This window comes from Megascapheus bottae, chromosome 6, assembly GCF_031878675.1.
Source record: "Megascapheus bottae isolate mThoBot1 chromosome 6, mThoBot2.hap1, whole genome shotgun sequence".
In the NCBI taxonomy this organism is placed as follows: domain Eukaryota; kingdom Metazoa; phylum Chordata; class Mammalia; order Rodentia; family Geomyidae; genus Megascapheus; species Megascapheus bottae.
The window spans coordinates 64,759,676-64,779,282 of record NC_143514.1 but is presented as its reverse complement, the minus strand read 5'-3'; the positions used below and the strand labels follow the sequence as shown (position 1 = coordinate 64,779,282).

At 48.3% G+C, this 19,607-nt stretch overlaps 2 protein-coding genes across 4 annotated transcripts in view; one reads left to right on the top strand and one right to left on the bottom strand.

Moving 5' to 3' along the window:
• The window catches only part of Nhsl3 (NHS like 3), a 29,470-nt gene extending 24,443 nt beyond the window's left edge, over nucleotides 1–5,027 (top strand). For all 3 annotated transcript variants that reach the window (XM_090335330.1, XM_090335332.1, XM_090335331.1), the window contains exons 6-7: nucleotides 11–2,560; nucleotides 2,817–5,027. In XM_090335330.1, coding sequence (XP_090191456.1) covers nucleotides 11–2,560; nucleotides 2,817–2,839 — 2,573 coding nt within the window. In that variant the 3' untranslated portion in view covers nucleotides 2,840–5,027. The remainder of the gene's footprint in view (nucleotides 1–10; nucleotides 2,561–2,816) is intronic.
• Nucleotides 5,028–5,677: 650 nt separating this feature from the next.
• Yars1 (tyrosyl-tRNA synthetase 1) overlaps nucleotides 5,678–19,607 on the bottom strand; it is a 30,941-nt gene continuing 17,011 nt past the window's right edge. The window contains exons 7-13 of the mRNA XM_090335320.1: nucleotides 16,698–16,833; nucleotides 16,037–16,122; nucleotides 13,400–13,535; nucleotides 11,049–11,146; nucleotides 10,086–10,279; nucleotides 8,099–8,240; nucleotides 5,678–6,650 (exon numbers count right to left, since the gene is read on the bottom strand). Coding sequence (XP_090191446.1) covers nucleotides 6,540–6,650; nucleotides 8,099–8,240; nucleotides 10,086–10,279; nucleotides 11,049–11,146; nucleotides 13,400–13,535; nucleotides 16,037–16,122; nucleotides 16,698–16,833 — 903 coding nt within the window. The 3' untranslated portion in view covers nucleotides 5,678–6,539. The remainder of the gene's footprint in view (nucleotides 6,651–8,098; nucleotides 8,241–10,085; nucleotides 10,280–11,048; nucleotides 11,147–13,399; nucleotides 13,536–16,036; nucleotides 16,123–16,697; nucleotides 16,834–19,607) is intronic.

The following is a 19,607-nucleotide window of genomic DNA, read 5'->3' as shown; positions in this document are numbered from 1 at the left end:
TCAATCCTAGGCCTGAGAAGCGCACGTGAGACACCAAGTACCCCTGAGCCTTCTGGTCCACGGGATGCTGTCCGAATCCCCACAGTGGATGGCCGTGCGGCTAGTCTGGCCTTAGGGGCAGGAGCCCGAGTGTCCCTGCAGGCACTAGAGGCAGAGACGGAGACAGAGGCTGGCACCGATACGGAGGCGATGCTGCAGCGTCACATTGACCGTGTCTACCGGGATGACACCCTCATTGGCCGCTCCTCAGGGGCCCGGCCCCCACCGTTGATCCGGCCCATGTCCCTAGCAGTGCCTGGAATGACAGGAGGGGCAGGGCCTCCAGAGCCACTAAGTCCAGCCATGTCCATCTCACCCCAGGCCACCTACTTGTCCAAGCTGATCCCACACGCTGTGTTGCCCCCCACAGTGGACGTGGTGGCTCTGGGCCGCTGCAGGCTGCGCACACTGAGCCGCTGCAGTTTACACTCCGCAAGTCCAGCCTCGGTCCGCTCCATGGGCCGCTTCTCCTCGGCCTCGAGCCCACAGCCCCGCAGCCGGCATCCTTCCTCCTCCAGTGACACCTGGAGCCACTCTCAGTCCTCCGAAACCATTGTATCTGATGGCTCCACCTTGTCCTCTAAGGGGGGCTCTGAGGGCCAGCCAGAGAGCTCGGTGGCTAGCACCCACGTGGCATCCCCTCCCCAAGGGGGCAGTGGGAGGGGCTCCCCCAGTGGGGGCAGCACTGCCGAGGCCTCAGACACGGTGAGCATTCGAAGCAGCGGGCAGTCGTCGGGCAGGAGCGTGTCTCTACGGAAGATGAAGCGGCCACCCCCGCCTCCTCGCCGGACCTACTCTCTCCATCAGCGGGGCTCCGCAGCACCTGATGGGCCCTTAGGCTTGCCCCCCAAACCCGAGAGGAGGCAGCAGCTACAGCCACCCCGGCCGCCCACCACAGGGGGCTCTGAAGGGGTGGTGGCAGCGCCCTGCCCTCCTAACTCATCAGGCAGCTGGGCATCTGGCTTGTCTCCAGGTGGCTCTCGGCGCCCGCCACGGTCCCCAGAACGGACACTTTCACCCTCTAGTGGATACTCGAGCCAAAGTGGTACCCCAACCTTCCCTCCCAAGGGTCTCGCAGGTGCTCCTGCTTCCCCTGGCAAGGCCCAGCCCCCTAAACCAGAGCGGGTCACATCCCTTCGGTCTCCTGGGGCCTCAGTCTCCTCTTCCCTCACGTCTTTGTGTTCCTCCTCCTCTGATCCTACCCCCTCGGACCGCTCAGCTCCGCACATGGCAACCTCTCTGAGTGACAGGTTTGTCATCCCTCCTCATCCTAAGGTGCCTGCCCCCTTTTCTCCACCTCCTTCCAAGTCCAAGAGCACTAGTCAGGCTGCCCCTGCTCCACTTCCTGGGACTGGCTCCACCATAGATGCCAGTCCTGAATCTCTTCCCGCTTCCCAGACATCCCTGACTGTACCCCAGGAGTCTCCTTTGGTCTCGAAAGACCATTCACCCCCACCCTCCCCACCCCCATCTTATCATCCACCTCCACCACCTAGCAAGAAGCCAGAGGTGGCAGAGGAGGCCCCACCTACTCCAGAGACTGCTGAAGAGGTTCCCCCAGATCCCAGCTGGCCCCCACCTCCACCCCCTGCCCCTGAGGAACAGGACCTGTCTATGGCCGACTTCCCCCCACCCGAAGAGGCCTTCTTCTCTGTGACTGGTCCTGAGCCTGCAGGCTCCCTAGAGTCTGGCAGCACCCTGCCTGCTTCTCCCTTAGCTGCCACTGCTTCCCAGAGCCAGCCTCAGGGTACTGCAGACCCTCCTCCAGCTCCACCTCCACCTCCACCCCCAGCCCCAGCCAGTTCTGGCCCAGAGCTCCCAGCCAAGCTCCCTGTGAAGGAGCCGGTAGGTTATGTCAAGAGTGGCGGGGCACCCAGAGAAGATGCTGGTGTGCCCCTGGTCACACCCTCCCTCCTGCAGATGGTGCGGCTGCGTTCTGTGGGTGCTCCTACAGGGCCTCCGCCCCTAGCCTCGGGGCCACCAGCTCCTCAGAAACCACTGCGCAGGGCCCTGTCTGGGCGGGCCAGCCCTGTGCCTCCCCCTTCCTCCGGGCTCCATGCTGCTGTCCAGCTCAAGGCTTCCAGCCTGGCCGCCAGTGAGGCCCTTGGAAGTGCCCAGTCCAATGGACCGCCTGAGGCCGGCCAGCGATCGGCCCAGTCCCCTGCCTCCACAGCCAGCTTCATCTTCTCCAAGGGCACTAAGAAGCTGCAGCTTGAGCGCCCAGTGTCCCCTGAAGCCCAGGCTGACCTCCAGCGGAACCTGGTGGCTGAACTAAGGAGCATCTCAGAGCAGCGGCCACCCCAGGCCCAAAAGAAGTCTCTGAAGGCTCCTCCACCTGTGGCTCGTAAGCCCTCTGGGGCAGTGTCCCCACCCTCTCCCAGCTTTCCTCAGGCCGAGTCCCTTACTGCGCCTTCCACTAATGGGCTCCCTCATGCTGAGGACAGGACTAAGGGGGACCTGGCAGAGAATGGAGGTGTTGTGCAGCTGGCTGGTACAGAGAAGAGGAGCCTCCCAGGTTCAGGTACAGTGGGCAGTGTCTGAAGTGCCACTCTTGGGAATGTGCTTTTGCATCTGTCAAGACTTGGTCTTAGGATGCCTGGGCTGGCTAAGCTGTCACTCCTCATGAGCTCCTGGGAAGTAGGGGGAGGGCGTGCGGAGATAGGAGACCCACGGTGTCCAGGTAGAATGTCCATGCTGTTGACGTGGTTCAGGAGGGAAGATGGGAAGATAGGATGAGCTGCTCCCTTGCTTAGTGTCCCCTTTTCCCTCCCTCACAGATCCACAGAAAGAGCTGGTCTGAATCACCACATTCACTGGCACTGCTGACCCATCCCAGGAATTCAATCTCAGGGACCTGAGCAGCTCCGAGAACGGAAGGATACGGCAGACATAGCCTAAGAAAGGACGCCCACAGCCTTAACCTCCACAGCCTTCAACGTGTATGCAAGCCTGCGTTGCCCCATCCTCCAAGTCACCCAGTTCTCATGCTTTTTCCAGAAAGGATTTGTCTCCCGCAGCTGCTGCTTCAGTCTTGACCTTAGCCTCATTTTGAAGGAGGTAGCTGGTGGGAGTGGGTGGCTGTGCCCCCTGCTGACTCTGAGGTCACTGGGGGGGGGGAGAGTGGTGGGGGGAGCAGAACACTTCACTTGTGTTTATTTTGTTTCATGTCCAAAACATGCACATACTGTAGTCCAGAATCAAAGCACTTTTGCAAAGTGGCTGCACGTCCATCCTCCAGGGCTCGTGAAACCACATTCCAAGGGCCTGTTTACATGGTGGCAGCACCAGTCCACCGGTGGCCAGCCAACAGCTGGGACCAATCTGCCCTTTCTTTCCCAATCCAGCTGCTTCTTAGTTCTTGGAGGTGGGCAAGTAACATACTCCACCAGGCTTCCCTCCAGGATGGGGCAGGAGTGGGGCTGTGGAATTCCAAAGCACAAAAGGGACGGGGGAGCTGAGCCTTCCTGTGCCTCAATTTAACCAAGCACCCTCCTGCCTTCCAGTTCTGCCAGGTGCTCCATGTGAAGGGAAAGAGGTGGGGGAGGACCAGAAGGAAGGTCCCAGAAGGCACTGTCCTCAGAAAGTGAAATGCTAAGTATCTGCCTCTTGGCATTGAGTTGAGGAAGGAGTAGAAGCCTTTGGGCTGTGCCTCTTGAGCTTGGCAGGGAGTATACCACTAAGGGGTGGGGGGATGGCAGGAAGAGAGCTTATTTGGGCAATGGGCTCAGGTCTGCTGGACCCTTTCTTCTGACCTTTTCCTTTACTCTTTGGTGCATGTCCTTTGTGTAGCTGCGTTTCCCATGGGTGGTTCCCTTGGCAGGAAGCTGACAGTGCAGATGGAAGCCAAAGGTACATTTACTCCAGATTCTTCCCTGGTCTGCGGGGATATCTAGTCTTCTAGGGAACAGACCGGGGAGGATGTCTCTGGTATTAGCCTCTGCTACTGATCTTCCCCTGGAAATTTTTTATTTGGTCCACGACCGGGACTTGAACTCAGTATCTGATGCTTTCATTCACTGACTGGCACTGTACCACCTGTGCCACACCTCCAGTCCCTCCTTCTGGGAATTTTTAATGACCTGTTTTCAGCCTATACCACCTACCTAGGTAAACTGGTTCCCTTCCTCTATAGCTGAACAGAACTGGTCCTCAAGTTGCTTTCCAGTGTGGCAGCCACCCTGTGTCATCACACTGCGTCACCTCTTAACCCTGCTAGGCTCCTCCACCATGGAGAGTGAGTTACCCCTGCCAGAAACACAGTAACAAGAGTTGGGGACAGGGTGCTATTTCATGACTGTAATCCTAGCATTTTGGGAAAGCTGAGGCAGGATTTTGAGCTACAACCTAGGGTGAGCCCTGTCTCAGAAATAAAACAAGAAAGACCTGGGGGCACTTGGGATGAGTGAGGCCCCAGGCTCCCCTGGTTGTCTCTAGGGCTTCTTCAGTCTTTCTGTGGCTTCCAATCAATATTCTTCTCTTGCCTGGTGGGCAATGGAAAGAGTGAGCTGCTGCTGGGTATATTCTGCTGCCCAGTGAATTGGGGAAGGACAGTCCAGAAGCACTCCGCTGGTCCAGGACCCCCCCCCCCCCCGCACACACACACATCAAGGCCCTGGTAGCCCGGGAGCTGCTGGGGGCAGCCAACTTTTGTCTTTTTCTCCTCCAGTGTTATTGGAGCTTTTATCTATGCTTGTTTCCCATGGGTGGGCCAGAGCACAAAGGAAACAGGAATCTAGAAGTCTAGAAGAGGCAATCCTTTGTCCTCAGGCTACAATGAGGTTGGCCTAGTGCAAGTGGAGATCAAAAGCCTGATTTTTAATTTGCGCAAAAATGTTAGAAGAGAGAAGTACATATAAATATATATATATTTCTTTAAATTTCTGAGTCTTTGATATGTCTATACAACAATCCATTCTCTGCCCTGAAGCTTGAGTGAGACACATGAAAAAGTTGTGTTTCATTTAAAGGTATTAAATGATTGAAACTTGGCTGTGACTGATGTTTTTTTCCTCCGTGTTAAATGGGTGGTATATGGCCAGCTAGAAATAAACTGTAAAAGGTTTGAAGTACACGTCAATAGTATGAAAATACAGCCACCAAGCCCATGACAGCAAAACAGAACTGGTGCTGCAGGGGGCAGCTGGCTGACCTACATGTTGAATGGAAACTGTTCTGCCTGTGGTAAGCATGGGGCCCACCACTAGAACTCTTCTACTTAATACTGCCAAAGGGAAAGTCAGGGTACCTGTCAATCACCCTATCCTCCCACTCATCCTGTTAGAGGCCAAAAGTCTAAGATACAAGCCCAGCATTAACAGCATTAAGCTGGGTGAGGGGCACAGTAGGTCTTTTTTTTTTCTCTAGTCATGGAGCTTGAACTCGGTCTAGGCGGTGTCCCTGAACTCTAAGCTCAAGGCCAGCCATCTATCACGTTGAGCCCAGTACCACTTCGTTTTCTGGTGGTTAATTGGAGATAAACTTCTCAACAGACTTTCTTGCCTGGCTGGCTTTAAACAGTGATCCTCAGATCTCAGCTTCCTGAGTAGGTAGGATTGTAGATGTGAGCCACCAGTTGTGGCCATAGCAGGTCTTTTACACTTAGTATTCTCCAACATGGTCCAGCCAACACACCAACATGGTCCAGCCAACACACATTTTATTTGAATTTGACAGTGACTTGATTGAGATGCCTTATGGAGAAGTACCCCACCCTCTCTGAAGAACCACTTGGTGCTAATCCATTCCACCTTAAGTACACACAGCTGGTTCAGGGAGTTCCCAGCGTAGCTTGAGAATAAGGGAAATTCCAGGAGCCCTGGGGCTGGCCCTGCTCCCCCAGCCCAGTGCCAAGCCTCATGGAAGACAGGCTTTGAGGAAGCTGCCAACCTTTGGTAGCTTAGTAGACCACTAGGGTCTTTATTTTCCCTTTGTAAATCCCACAGTTTCCTGTTGGGGAGAAGCTGTAATTAGCCCAGTGCAGGGACTAGATTGCAGCTAGAGGCACAGTTGCTGGGTAATTCCAAGAAAACCTGGGAACCACAGTGTTTTTCCAATTATAAGGATTGTGGCATCAACTTCTATGAGTTATATGGAAACCAGACTTTTTGTCAGCTGTCAGTGGAAGCAGGTTGAGTCATATTCCCTGCTGCTTGGCCCTCCTTACCCCTTGGGGGGTGGGGAGGGTCAATGTCATTCTTCAGCCAGACAGGGTGATTCTGGTTGTGGCAGGGAGGAGGGACTGTTTCTTACGAAGTTGTGCACCTAATAAAGAGTTCCAGATCTGTTGACTTAGTGTCCTTAATTTTCCCTTTTTTCGCAGTACTTGGGTTTGAACTAGGTGTCTAGCGATAGTGTCTTGTACTCACTCGGCTCACTTATTTGAGCCATGCCCCCAGCCTTTGCTTCAGTACCCTGACAGCTGGGCAAATGGATAATAGATGGATCGAACTGAGATAGCAGATGACTCTGCACAGTAGGAAAAGACAGAGATCTTGAGCTGGCTAGCTAATGTTCCCCCCCTTCAGTGATTTACAGGAGATGTGCCCCAGCTTGGTCATGAAGTTGATTTGCTTCCACTGTGCAGTGCACTCCTCAGAAATTTTAAAGTCGGCCTGGACAAAATAGACAAAAAGTTATGGTGTGGAATCATGAGAAAACTTCCTTTGTATTACTAGTAATGTAACCTGGCTCAACTTTAGTAGAACAGAAGTTTGCCGTTGTCTTACTTTTTGATGAACATGTTCATTTGATTTATTTTAAGAAATTATGACAAGCATAAAGACCTCCAAACTAAGGCATCCACTGTAGCATCCTTCGTTAAAAAATATTTTCTCAGTGCTAAAGATCAAATCCAGCGTCTAGGGTTTGCTTAGCACACCTTCTCCACTGAGCCTCACTCCCAGCATAAAGCTTTCTAACAGTGAAGAACAATCACCTCAATTTCAATATCTAGTAAGGTTAGGAATATTAAATTATGATAACTAAGACTACAATGTAATACCCCCCATCCCCCATGATGTTGGGGCAAAGTTTTTAGGCACAAAGTAAAATTTAAAAAGCAGAGTAACAGTATAAATCTAAGTATATCGCTGCACAGAAAAAGCAGAAGGAAAACAATGGTGTTTCTTTAGCATCTCTGTGGCAGGACTAGAGATAATTATTTTCTTCATTTATTTGCTCTGTATTAATTTTGTGTGCATGTGTACATATACACATACATATTGGTACCAAGACTTTAAATCACAGACTTGTACTGTCAGTGAGTGCCATATATTTTAGGTATTGTCTATAATGAAAATTTATAGCCATTGAAAGTGATTCACAAAACCTAAGAAGGAGAAGAGACAGTAGACAGCCATTTGCTTTGTGAAGTAAAATGGATGAAGATATCTAAATGCTTTCTGAAAGCTCTCTGACTGAGAAAATCAGGTTTAACTAGAGAGTCTTAATTATATGAAGAGAGCCAGTTCCACTGCATTTGCTCATTGACACACAAGTACCTACTTCTGTGCATGACATATTATGGACTTGGTGTTTGTTGCATGAATGAGTAAATAAATGAGCCTTTGCAATGATCTACCGTAAAGCTATAATCTCAACTCCTGCTGTCACTAAAGATGATCTGTGTCCCCTTGACAGGTTTCCTGCCAGGTAAAATGAAGGATAACCATCTGTTCTTCTCACAACTGAAGTCTTCTCACTCAGTGCCTCAAATAGGTTGCCAGTGCTCAGGAGAGCAGTCCTTACCCACACATTCAGGATTTTATTTTTATTTTTGGCCAGTCCTGGGCTTGAGCACTGTCCTTGGACTTTCTCAAGGATAGAGTGCTACCACTTGAGCCTCAGCACCACTTCTGGCTTTTTTCTATGTATGTGGTACCGAGGAATTGAACCCTGGTCTTCGTGTATGCTAGATAAGCACTCTACCACTCGGCCAAACTCCCGGCCCCACATTCAGGATTTTTAATGAAGAAGGGCTCACATGCAGGAAGTTCCAATGGATTGAATAAACAGGCAGTGTGTGTGTGTGTGTGTGTAAAGGACAATAGCAGCACTTTACCTGCAACTTCTCAAAGACTTTCTTCTTGGGCTTGAGCTCTTCATCTGGCTGGCCTTTCTCGTAGCCCTTCACAAATACTCGCTCTCCAGGAGCAGAGCCTGCAGGAGGGTCCAGAGGTTCAACCTGGCGGCTCACCCCTTCCCTGGGAAGACACAGGACAAGGAAATGTGAAGCTAGGGATGACTCCAGTGGCTATAGAGGTCAAAGCCATTTGGGCCTTGACATAGGAACTCCAGTGGGAATTTTGACATTCTCAGTGCTACATCCCCGGAGGTCCTCATTGCTTTACCACATCTCAGGACATCACAGATTAGACTAACTCAGGCTATACCAATTTCCTATGTCTCATCAGGAAAGATGATAATAAAATTTGACCTTCTAGGAGACGAAGTGTGAAATAGCCCACCAAGGATTTCCCAGCCAATCACAATTGGATTGAACCATGGCTCTACCTTTTACTGTTTCTAGTTTAACAAAATTATGTTTTCTTTCTTTCTCTCTCTTTTTGGGGGGGGAGGGGGAGAGGGATCTGGCACTAGGGCTTGAACTCGGGGCTTGGATGCTATCTCTGAGCCTTTTCTGTTCAAGACTGGCACTCTACCACTTGAACCAGTTTCTCTCTTTTTTTTTTTTTTGGTTGGTCACAGGGCTTGAACCCTGGATCTAAGCACTGTACCTGAGCTCTTCTGCTCAAGCTAGCACTCTACCACTTAAGCCACAGTGCCCCTTCCGGTTTTCTGGTGGTTAAGTGGAGATAAGAGTCTCATAGACTTTCATGCCTAAGCTGGATTTGAAATGTGATCCTCAGATCTCAGCTCCTGAGTAGCCAGGATTGTAGGCATGAGCCACTGGCGTGCCCAGTTTGAGCCAGTCTTACTGCCAGCTTTTTGGTGGCAAATTGGAGATAAGAATTTCAAGAACTTGGTCGCTGGGCAGTAGCCTTGGTCGCTAGGCAGTAGCCTTGGTCGCTAGGCCAGTAGCCTTGAGCTTAAGAGCTCAAGGATAACACCCAGACCCAAGGGTAGGGTGGTAGCCTTGAGCTGAAGAGCTCAGGGATAGTGCCCAGGCTGAGTTCAAGCCCTATAACCCACCAAAAAAAAAAAAAAAGGAATATCATGAACCAGGAAAGAGACAAAATCATGAGAAGTGGTATCAATGTTCAAGAAGCAATGCACCCACTACCTGATGAATTTAACTGTAACTCCTCTATACACTACCCCCACAATTGGGGAAAAAAAAATTCTCATGAACTTTTCTGTCTGGGCTAGCTTGTAACCACAATTCTCAGCTCTCTTTCTTGTCCTGGGGCTTGAACTCAGGGCCTGGGCACTGTACTTGGACACTTTTTGCTTAAAGCTAGCATTCTGCCACCTGACACACAGCTCCACTTCTGGCCTTTTTTTTTTTTTTTTTTTGTCGATTGTGGGGCTTGAACTCTGGGCTTGGGTGTTGTCCCTGAGCTCTTCAGCTCAAGGCTACCACTCTATCCCTTGAGACACAGCCCCACTTTCCCTTTTCTAGTGATTAATTGGAGAAGAGTCTCAAGGTCTTTAGTGCCGGGGCTGGCTTTGAACCATGATCCTCAGATCTCAGCCCAAGTAACTAGGAGTGCCACCGAGGCCAGCACTTCTGGCTGGCGTGTGTGTGTGTGTGTATTGTACCAAGGAATTGAACCCAGGGCTTTGTGCATGCTAGGCGAGCACCCTACCACTAAGCTACACTTCAGTCCAGATCTCAGCCTCTTGCATAGCTAGGGTTACAGATGTGAGCCACCAGCATCCAGCAACAAAATTATATTTAGGTAGTTTCATTCCTACTGCCTGTACAATAACTCCTTTATGTTTCATCTTCTGGCATCAATGAAGGAAGAAGAAGAGGCATACATTCTCAGGGCTTCTACTTGGCACAGGGAAGGGAATTCTATAGACTAATTCTCCCGTCTTCTTGGCCTCCCCAGGTGCAGGCCACACCCAAAGTCCTCACTTACACAGAAGCACACAGCAGCATCCCTTGGGACTCTACTCCTCTCATCTTCTGGGGCTTCAGATTGCACAGTATCACCACCAGCCTGTCCTGCAGTTCCTCCTTGGGCACAAACTGCACCAGGCCACTCACCACAGTCCGTGGCTCAGCTTCCCCCACATCAATCTTCTCCACGTACAGGCTGTCTGCATCTGGGTGCTAGGAGCAGATGTCAGCACAGAGAATGTCATGGTAGGGTAGCCTGGAGGCCTGGTGAACTGTCTCCTGAAAGGAGCCACTGGAAGACTCCCTAGAACGAACTGCTTGTGTCATTTTTGGAGAGTCTGTATTTGTGAAACAGACCTAATGACCCGTGGAAGAACTGGTGACAGAGGAGGTATCTGAGGTGTCAGTGGCTACTATAATGACCCAGGTGCTGCACCAGCTGGTCTCAGGTGAATGCGAATATGGATCAATGGAGGCTTTACCATCTGAGGCCAGAGTAAAGGAAGCCACTCTAAGAAGGCTTCAGTGGTTGGGATGACTAGGTGTATAATGAAATGCAAAGCAGTGCCAGTGGAAAGAGGTCCAGGTCCTGGTCAAACGTTGCAGGACTTTTTGTCTCTGGGAAAAGTGAATTTTTCTTCTGCTACTATTTCTAGGGGACAAAGTTGACCATCTAAGATAAAGCCTGAAGCTAGTCCAGGCAAGCCAGAATTCGTCAGGTATGTATCAGGCTAGACCAAATAAACAAGCTCCCTCTGACACACATCTGTCCCCCATTCCGAGTTCCTGGCTGTGTTTGGTTGTATAAGGTCAAAAGGCAGCAGTGACTACAGAAAGCCTGATGGCTGGAATTAGACACCTGGGTTCTGACTTGCAATATGACCTCAGGGATGTTACTTCCCCACTCCAGGCTAGGTTTCCTCCAGATAGAAACATACAAACATGACCCCTTCTGACTCGCTGGGACATGGCGAAAAAGCACCTTCTCCACACTGATGATTCTCCCCACGCGGATATCCAGCCGGGACGGGACGACTTCCTCTGCTTCTGAATTCTTGGCAGGGCCTTTGGCAGCGGGCTCTGGGAATGAGAAGAACCACTAGAGTTAGGGCCTGCCCTTTCCCATGGCAGGCTAGTGATGCTACCACCGGATGAGCACATGGAGGTTAGGCAGAATTCAGTAGAGAATCCCTATAGCCCACTACATTATACTAATTTCCTCTTCTTTTTTTTTTTTTTGCCAGTCCTGGGGCTTGAGGTCAAGACATGGACACTGTCCTTAGGCTTTCTCAAGTACTAGTACTCTACCACTAGAGCCAAAGCACCACTTTCAGCTTTTTTTGTGTATGTGGTGCTGAGGAATCAAACCTGGAGCTTTTGTGCATGCTAGACAAGTACTCTACCACAAGGTCCCTGGTCTTCCCCTTTCTCTTCCTCCCTCCCTCCCTCCTTCCCTCCCTCCCTCCCTCCCTCCTTCCTTGCTTCCTTCCTCCCTTCCTTGCTTCCTTCCTTCCTCCCTTCCTTGCTTCCTTCCTTCCTTCCTGCCTTCCTTCCTTCCTGCCAGTCCTGGGCTTGAGTTCAGGGCTTGAGCACTGTCCTTGGACTTTCTCAAAGCTAGAGCTCTACCACTTGAGCCTCAGCACCAGTCCTGGCTTTTTTCTATATATGTGTACCGAGGAATTTGAACCCAGGTCTTGGTGTATACTAGGCAAGTATTCTACCACTAGGCCAAACTCCCAGCCCCATCCCTCTTTTCCTTCCTTCCTTCTTTCCTTTACTTTTTTTTTTTTTTTTTTTGCCAGTCCTGGGCTTGGGCTCAGGGCCTGAGCACTGTCCTTGGGTTTTCACAAGGCTAACATTCTACCACTTGAGCCAGAGCACCACTTCTAGCTTTTTTCTATGTATGTGGTACCAAAGAATAGAACCCGGGTCTTTGTGCATGCTAGGGAAGCACTCTACCACTCGGCCAAATTTCCCCTCCCCCCCTTTTTTTGTGCTGAGACTGAAACTTAAACTCAGGACTTTGCACACGTTTGCTCATTTTTCTTGCTCATGGCTGGTACACTTGAGCGACATCTCCAATCCTGCTTTTTTGCTGGTCAATTTCAAGATGTAGTCTCAAAAGACCTTTCTGCCAGGACTGGCTTTGAATTGCAGTTCTCCAGGTCTAGCCTCCAGAGTAGCTAGGATTATAGGCATGAGCTACCAATGTCCAGCTGACGTGCTCCCTGCATTATTAGGATGGAGTGGTGGATCCTGTAGCATCTTGCCACCTCTGGATGTTCCTCCTTGTTCAATCCACATAGAATTTACCAAGTCTTTTCTGGAAAGGTCACACAAAGTTATCAATGCCAACATCTGGGCATAATGGATAAGCACAAGGCTAAGAGCACAGAAGAAGCACACAGGTGGCTACTGGGAGGCTTTGAAGATGAGCTCCTCTAAGAAGCCCTGCAGACTCTGCCTGAGCACTGACAATGGGTCATCATCTAGACCAAATGAGAGCATCCTTTCCCTACTCATGGGCAACAGATTCAGTAAGCAGCAGTACCTCAGCAGGATTGGTGCAGCAGATGTAACTACCTCGTGGTATCAACCCGATCTAATAAGATGACTCAGGTTCCATTCCTGGAGTCAACAGGGTATGATATCCATGCATTTCAAACTTTCTGTGTTCCTGGGCCCACAAACGAAGACAGGTATATTTGTGCGTGTGTGTGTGTGCTGGTCCCCGGGCATGAACTCAGGTATGTCATTTCTGCTCAAGGCTAGTGATCTAGGTCTCAGCCTCCCGAGTAGCTAGGATTACAGTCATAATCTACCAGCCCAGGGCTGGTAGATTTTTTTTTTTTGGGGGGGGTCAGTCATGGGGCTTGAATTCTGGGTCTGGGCACTGTCCTTGTGCTGTTCAGCTCAAGGCTACTGCCCTATTCTGAAGCCTCAGCTCCATTTCCCATTTTCTAGTGGTTAATTGGAGTCTCAACTTTCTTTAGTGCCTGAGCTGGCTTTGAACCACGATCCTCACATCTCAGCCTCCTGAGTAGTTTGGATTACAGGTGTGAACCACTCTGCCTGTTGACAGGTGTACTTTTTTTTCCCATATTTTTTTTTATTGTAATTAGTAAAAGGGTTACATGATATTTGCCAGATAGAAGGTGCATTAATTCACATACATTGATACCCTTTCACATGTCTTGGTACCCGACAGGTGTATTTTTGAAGTCCACTTACAGACTAGACTGTCTTGATGCTGTGACCCTCTTTCTCTCTGTTTCTTTCCTTCTCCTTCCCTGCCAGTCCCTTTTTTCCCTTCCCCTCCCAAGCTGCTCTTACTCTGCTTTGCGGGATCTGGATAGGCAGCACTGGCCAGCTTCTTCAGGGCAGGGGTATTAAATTTTTCTCTAATGGGATCCAACAGCTTGTTAAGCGCAACTTCAACAGAATTCTTTAGGTCTCCAGGGTGTACAACCTGCAGAAGAAAACAAGATCTGGTGATGAGGCCTGGAACAGAACATAGGACACTGGAAGGCGCTAAGGCACACAAAGGATGTAGGGAGTGTTTGCCATCAGTTTTGAGTTTAATGACAATCATGGTGAGATGAGTAAAGCAGATAAGGGAAAGTCGGTTCCGAAAGGATATGTGGTTGTCTGAAACCCGATTGTTTCTTTTTGGAGAAAGGATTTCATTATGCAGCCTAGGTCAGCCTTGAATTCACGATCCCTTTGCTTTAGTCTCCTAAGTGTTGGGATTGTAGAGTGAGCCAGTGATTACTCATTCCTGGCTTGTGTGGATATTTGGATGCAGGCTGAAATTCAGTTCCTCAACTGCAGTACTCACACTCTTAAGTGCTCAATACCCACAGTGGCTTGCGGCTTATGACTGGAGCAGTGTGGAAGGAACGTACCACCCATCACCATAGCAAGCACTGTGGGATTATTCAACTGGCAGACATCTTGCAGGGGCATTCCTCTATTCCTTCTCAGTATTCCCACAAAAGACTATTTACAGGGGAGAGTGCCACATTGGGTTCTGTGGCCTGTCTTAGCAGACAGAATGGTTTCAGAGCAAATGGCTGTAACAAACACATCTCCATTTGGGTCATATTTGCTTCCAGACCTCAGAGGTCAGAATCCAGTTTTCATATAAACATCCTTCATCTCCATTCCCCACAACATTGCCTCCGGCTACTACCCACACACCTCCAAGGTCAATGTGGCAGTCTTGTCTATCACCAACAACTAAAGTCATCAGAAAGTTCTTCCAGACGCAGAGCCTAAACATGCCGCCCCACAGTGCCCACTCGCAGTTCTGCTTTAGCCCTTTGGAGTATCAGCAGAAACCTAGCTTCTTCCCATGGGAGTTGTTGTCACATCTGAGGATGGAACACAGAGCTGCTTCCTAAATAACTACCCTACTTCGAGTTGCAGTCCAAGGGATTGAAGGCCGAACACCGGTAACACATGAGATCAGGACAACAGCATGGGTCATCTCTCCAGTTCTTGACTCCACATTTGTGTTAGCTTGCTAAATTCCCCTGCCTCTTTTTTTTTGGCCAATCTTGGGGCTTGAACTCAGGGCCTGGGCACCATCCCCGAGCTTCTTTTGCTCAAGGCTCACACTCTACCACCTGATCCACAGCACCACTTATAGCCTTTTCTGTATATATGGTACTGAGGGATCAAACCCAGGGCTTCATGCATGCTAGTCAAACACTCTACCACTAAGCCACTTGCTAAATTCCTAATAGCCCATCAGATTGCTGATTCAACAGTTTCATTTGATCACAGTTGATCAATCCCTGTAGGCTACCAGTGTCCCTTCTCTTTGTGACCAGCCTTGCCTATCTCCCTACAAGGTCCTACCTAACTGTCACAAGCCAGTAGGACCAAACCACTTGGAACTCCTCATAGGTCCTGCTGAGTCCTCATTATGTCTTTGCACAATTCCCAGCATTCAGACCGGAAGTGAATCATTTCCTATTTTAAGTCTAGGTTTTTTGTTTCGGTCAAGGCTTGTGCTCCATCACTTGAGACACAGCTGCACTTTTGGCTTTTTCAGTGGTTAATTGGGGATAAAGAGTCTGGGCGTGTGGCTCATGCCTGTAATCCTAGCTACTCATAAGGCAGAGAATTGAGGATCGTAGCTCAAAGCCAGCCTGGACACTAAAGTCCCTGAGACTGTTATCTCCAATTAACCACTAGAAAACTGAAAGTGGTGTTATGGCTCCAGGGGTAGGGGGATAGCCTTAAGCTGAAGAGCTCAGGGATAGCACGCAGGCCCAGTTCAAGCCCATAATAATAATAATAATAATAAAAAGTCTCACAGACTTTCCTGGCTGGACTGGTTTTGAATCATGATTCTCAGAGCTCAGTCTCCAGAGTACTAGGAGTGTAGGGTGAGCCACCAGTGCCCAGCTAAGTCTGAATTTATTGTACATGCTGTACTAGGGATTGCATTCAGGCCTCCACTTGGAAGGCAGACACTCTATCACTAAGCCATGGCTCTAACTGTATTTTTTATTTTTTTTCTAGTCCTGGGGCTTGAACTCAGGGCCTGGGCACTGTCCTTAAGCTTTCTCAAGGCTAGCGCTCTATCACTTGAGCCACAGTTCCACTTCCAGCATTTTCTAACTAATTGTATTTTGCATCGGTTATTTTTGAGATCTGGTCTTGCTTCCTGTCCAGGCATATGGATAATTTTGATCAACAGTTAGATGGCTAAACCCCTGGAGGAGGGTAGGCCTTTATTCTACTACCATCAATCCTCTGGTGAGTGATGAAGATATCAACATAGTAGCTTTATGCTCTTTGCCTATCAGTTTTGAATGAGCTGCATCCTCATCTAAGTCAGTAACAAAATAAGCAGCTCAGAGAGCATCAGGACAGAGTTCAGTGGCACTTCAAACCTGGTAGGCAAAGAACAAGAAGGCAGTCAGAGTTCAGTGGGGATTGGGCTCTCTCTAGCATTACCTCAGCAGCAAAGTCCTTCTCCAGGTCCAGGTAAGAGGTATATGTTTTATTTCCACCCCATTTCTCATCTCGAAGGATAACAAACTCTGTAAGAAGAAGAATCCAAGTTAACAAACTTGATAACTCGACTTAGCACTGATAACACGACTAGCCCAAACGACTGAGCATTTGTAGTATTTTTTATTTGAACTTTATTATATAGCATTTTAATAATCAGTTAAATTCAATTTATACATGCATGCTAGGGGTTGAATCCAGGGCCTCCATATGTTAAGCATGTACTTTCCTACTGAATTACACCACTTGAAGCTATGTCTTTATTTTGGGGGGTGGGGTAAGAGGGAGGGACAGGATCTCACTATGTAGTTCAGGCTGGCCTTGACCTCTCCATTCTCCTGCCTCTGCTTACTCAGTGTTCCACCCTTCAGCCCTGACACCCCTACCTTCCTTGATTCCACCTCAAAACCTAGCCTGGTAACAAACACATGGACAATCAAAGGATATCCCAGGTCTGCCCACACGTTACTATATAGGAAATCAGAGCAGAGATTCAGGGCAGCCAGACCCCGGAGGAGGAATCTGCCACAAATCACAAGCATGATCACAGCAGCAGTTCTGCTCTTCCAGCTGGGCCTTGAGGAGGAATCACGGAATATCTTACCTGACTTGAGGGAGAAGAGGACATGCTTGATGAAGGAGAGAACCCCGTTGTTCTCCACATTGCCTGGCTCACAGAAGGCCTTCTTCAATTTTTTCTTCACATCTTCTTTCCGGTCAAGGAGATCAATCTTTGACTCCTAGGAGTTGTGGGGGAAAGAGACCTCTTGTGGTTGAAAATGAGAACAGGGGCATCTAATCTGCTATTTTTTTTCTTTTTAATTTAGTGTGTAGGGACATATCTGTCATCTCAGTGCTCAGGAGGCTGACACAGGAGGATTATGAATTTGAGGTCAGTCTAGGCTACAGAAGGAGTTCAAGGCCAGTCTGAACTACATAGTAGATCATGTTTTAAAAAACAAAAGGGCCAGGCACCAAGGGCTCACACCTGCAATCCCAGCTACTCAGAAGGCAGAGATCTGAGGATCACTCTTCCAAGCCAGCCCGGAGCAGGAAGGTCTTGAGACAATTAACCTCCGATTAACCACAAAAGCCAGAACTGGAGCTGTGGCTCAAGTGGTAAGAGTACCAGCCTTGAGCATAGAAGGTAAGGGACAGTGGCCCAGGCCCCAATACTGGAACAAAACAAAAAACAAATGATAGAGATACAGTTATTGGCACAGTATGTGGTAAGCATGTATAAGGTCCTAAGTAAAATCCTCAGTATCTTAAAAACCAAACCCCAGACATTAAATAAGTAGACTACAACCAGAACTATTCAGCGTAAAAATCATTCACAATCCTGACACCTGGCAAATTAAAATACTCTTTTTTCCTTCCAAGCCTTGTTTATAGTAAATGGAACTGTTATAAATTTGAAGCTTAGAGTGTCTATTTTGCTTTTTCAATCGAGACTATGACTTAAGTACTTATGAGAACTTCATCTTTATTTATAATTGTTATACTGTATTATAGCCTAGGTATTTATCAATATCATTTAACGATTCCCAATTACATTATGTGCAAATTTTTATAAATTATATATAATACTATATTAAATGTGTACCTACTGACATGGCTATAAGTAAAGTGTTAGAATACTTGACTCATAATATTCACCAACACCAGAAAGTAGAATGTGAAAGTTGGTCCCACAGGATCCTGTTGGAAACTTAATTCCCAAAGTCATGTTGGTGATACTTAGAGGTGGGACCTTTGGGAGGTGACTGGCCTCATGAATGGATTAACCCATTCAAACCCATTCATGGATTAATGGTTTATCAAATAAGTTTGTTGCAGGTGGCTCATGCCTGTGTTCTCCTAGCTACTCTAGAGGCTGAGATCTGAGGATCATGTTTCAAGGCCAGCTGGAGTGAAGGTGAAGGTATAGCTTAAATGGTATAGTGCCAGCTTTGAGCAAAAGAGCTCAAGAATACCCAGGCCTTGAATTCAAGTCTCAGTACCATGACATATACACACATACACAGAAAGAAGGTGGGGGGAGGGAGAGGGAAAGAGAGAGAAAGAAAAGAAAGAAGGGGGAGAGGGAGACAGACAGAGACTTTATTATGCAAGTGAATTCCAGGCTTGTTTGTTCTGTCGTGTACCACCAAGGGATTCTAAATAGTCTGACTAAAAAGAAGGCCCTCACCACATGAAATCTCTTGACTTATTCTTCCCAGCCTCCCTAACTTTGTAGCGTGAAAGAAGGGCTAGGTGTACAGTTCATGTGGTAGACAGAGTGTTAGCTGAGCAAGTGACAGGCCCCAATTTAAACTTCAAACCACCCTCCAAAACATTAAGAAATTAGATTTCTTTATAAAGTAGCCAGCCTCAGGTATTCTATTACAGAAACAGAAATGGACTAAGAGACATAGTATTTTGTATTATCTAGTCATTTCCCTTTCTCCTTTCTCTGCTGATCCTGGGGCTTGAACTCAGTGTTTCAAATTCTCTTGTTTTTGTCACTCATAGCTGTCACTCTACCACTTAAACCATATGTTACCTCCAGCTTTTGCTAGTTAATTGGAGATAAAAATCTCAGAGATTTTTCTGCGCAGGCTCAATTAGAACTATGACCCTCCAATCTCAGCTTCCTGAGTAGGTAGGATTATATGCATGAGTCACCAGAACCCAGTATCATTTTTCTTTTTTCCTTTTTTAGTAGAAGTTTTGGTTAGTTGTTTTGGAGTGAGTTTATAGCCAATTGAGTTTAGTGGTTATCAAATTTCTTAGTTTAAGATGTATCAAATTGTCCATCAAAATAAATGTCAGAGGAATAACTTTTTTTTTGGTCTGTTGTGGGGCTTGACCTCTGGGCCTGGGCACTGGCTGTCCCTGAATTCTCAGCTCAAGACTACCACCCTACCTTGAGCTACAGTGCCACTTCTAGTTTTCTAGTGGTTAATTGGAGATAAGAGTCTCACAGTCTTTAGTGCCCCGGCTGGCTTTGAACCGCAATCCTCAGGTCTCAGCATCCTGAGTAGCTAGGATTACAGGCATGAGCCACTGTGCCTGGCAGAGGAATAACTTACACACAGAACATTTTAATGTGAAAATAAAAGGAATGAATGCATTCCCTTAAAAATAAAAAGACAGGGGCCGGGAGTTTGGCCTAGTGGTAGAGTGCTTGCCTACCAGGCCCAAAGACCCGGGTTCGATTCCTTGGTACCACATACATAGAAAAAAAAAAGCCAGAAGTGGTGTTGAGGCTCAAGTGGTAGAGCTCTAGCCTTGAGAAAGTCCAAGGACAATGCTCAGGCCCTGAGCTAAAGCCCAGGACTGGCAAAAAATAAATAAAGACAGGCCGGGAGTTGGGCCTAGTGATAGAGTGCATGCCTAGCATGTATGAAGACCCAGAAGTGGTGCTGAGGCTCAAGTGGTAGAACTCTATCCTTGAGAAAGTCCAAGGACAGTGCTCAGGCCTTGAGTTTAAGCCCAGGCAAAAACAAACAAACAAATAAATAATAAAAAG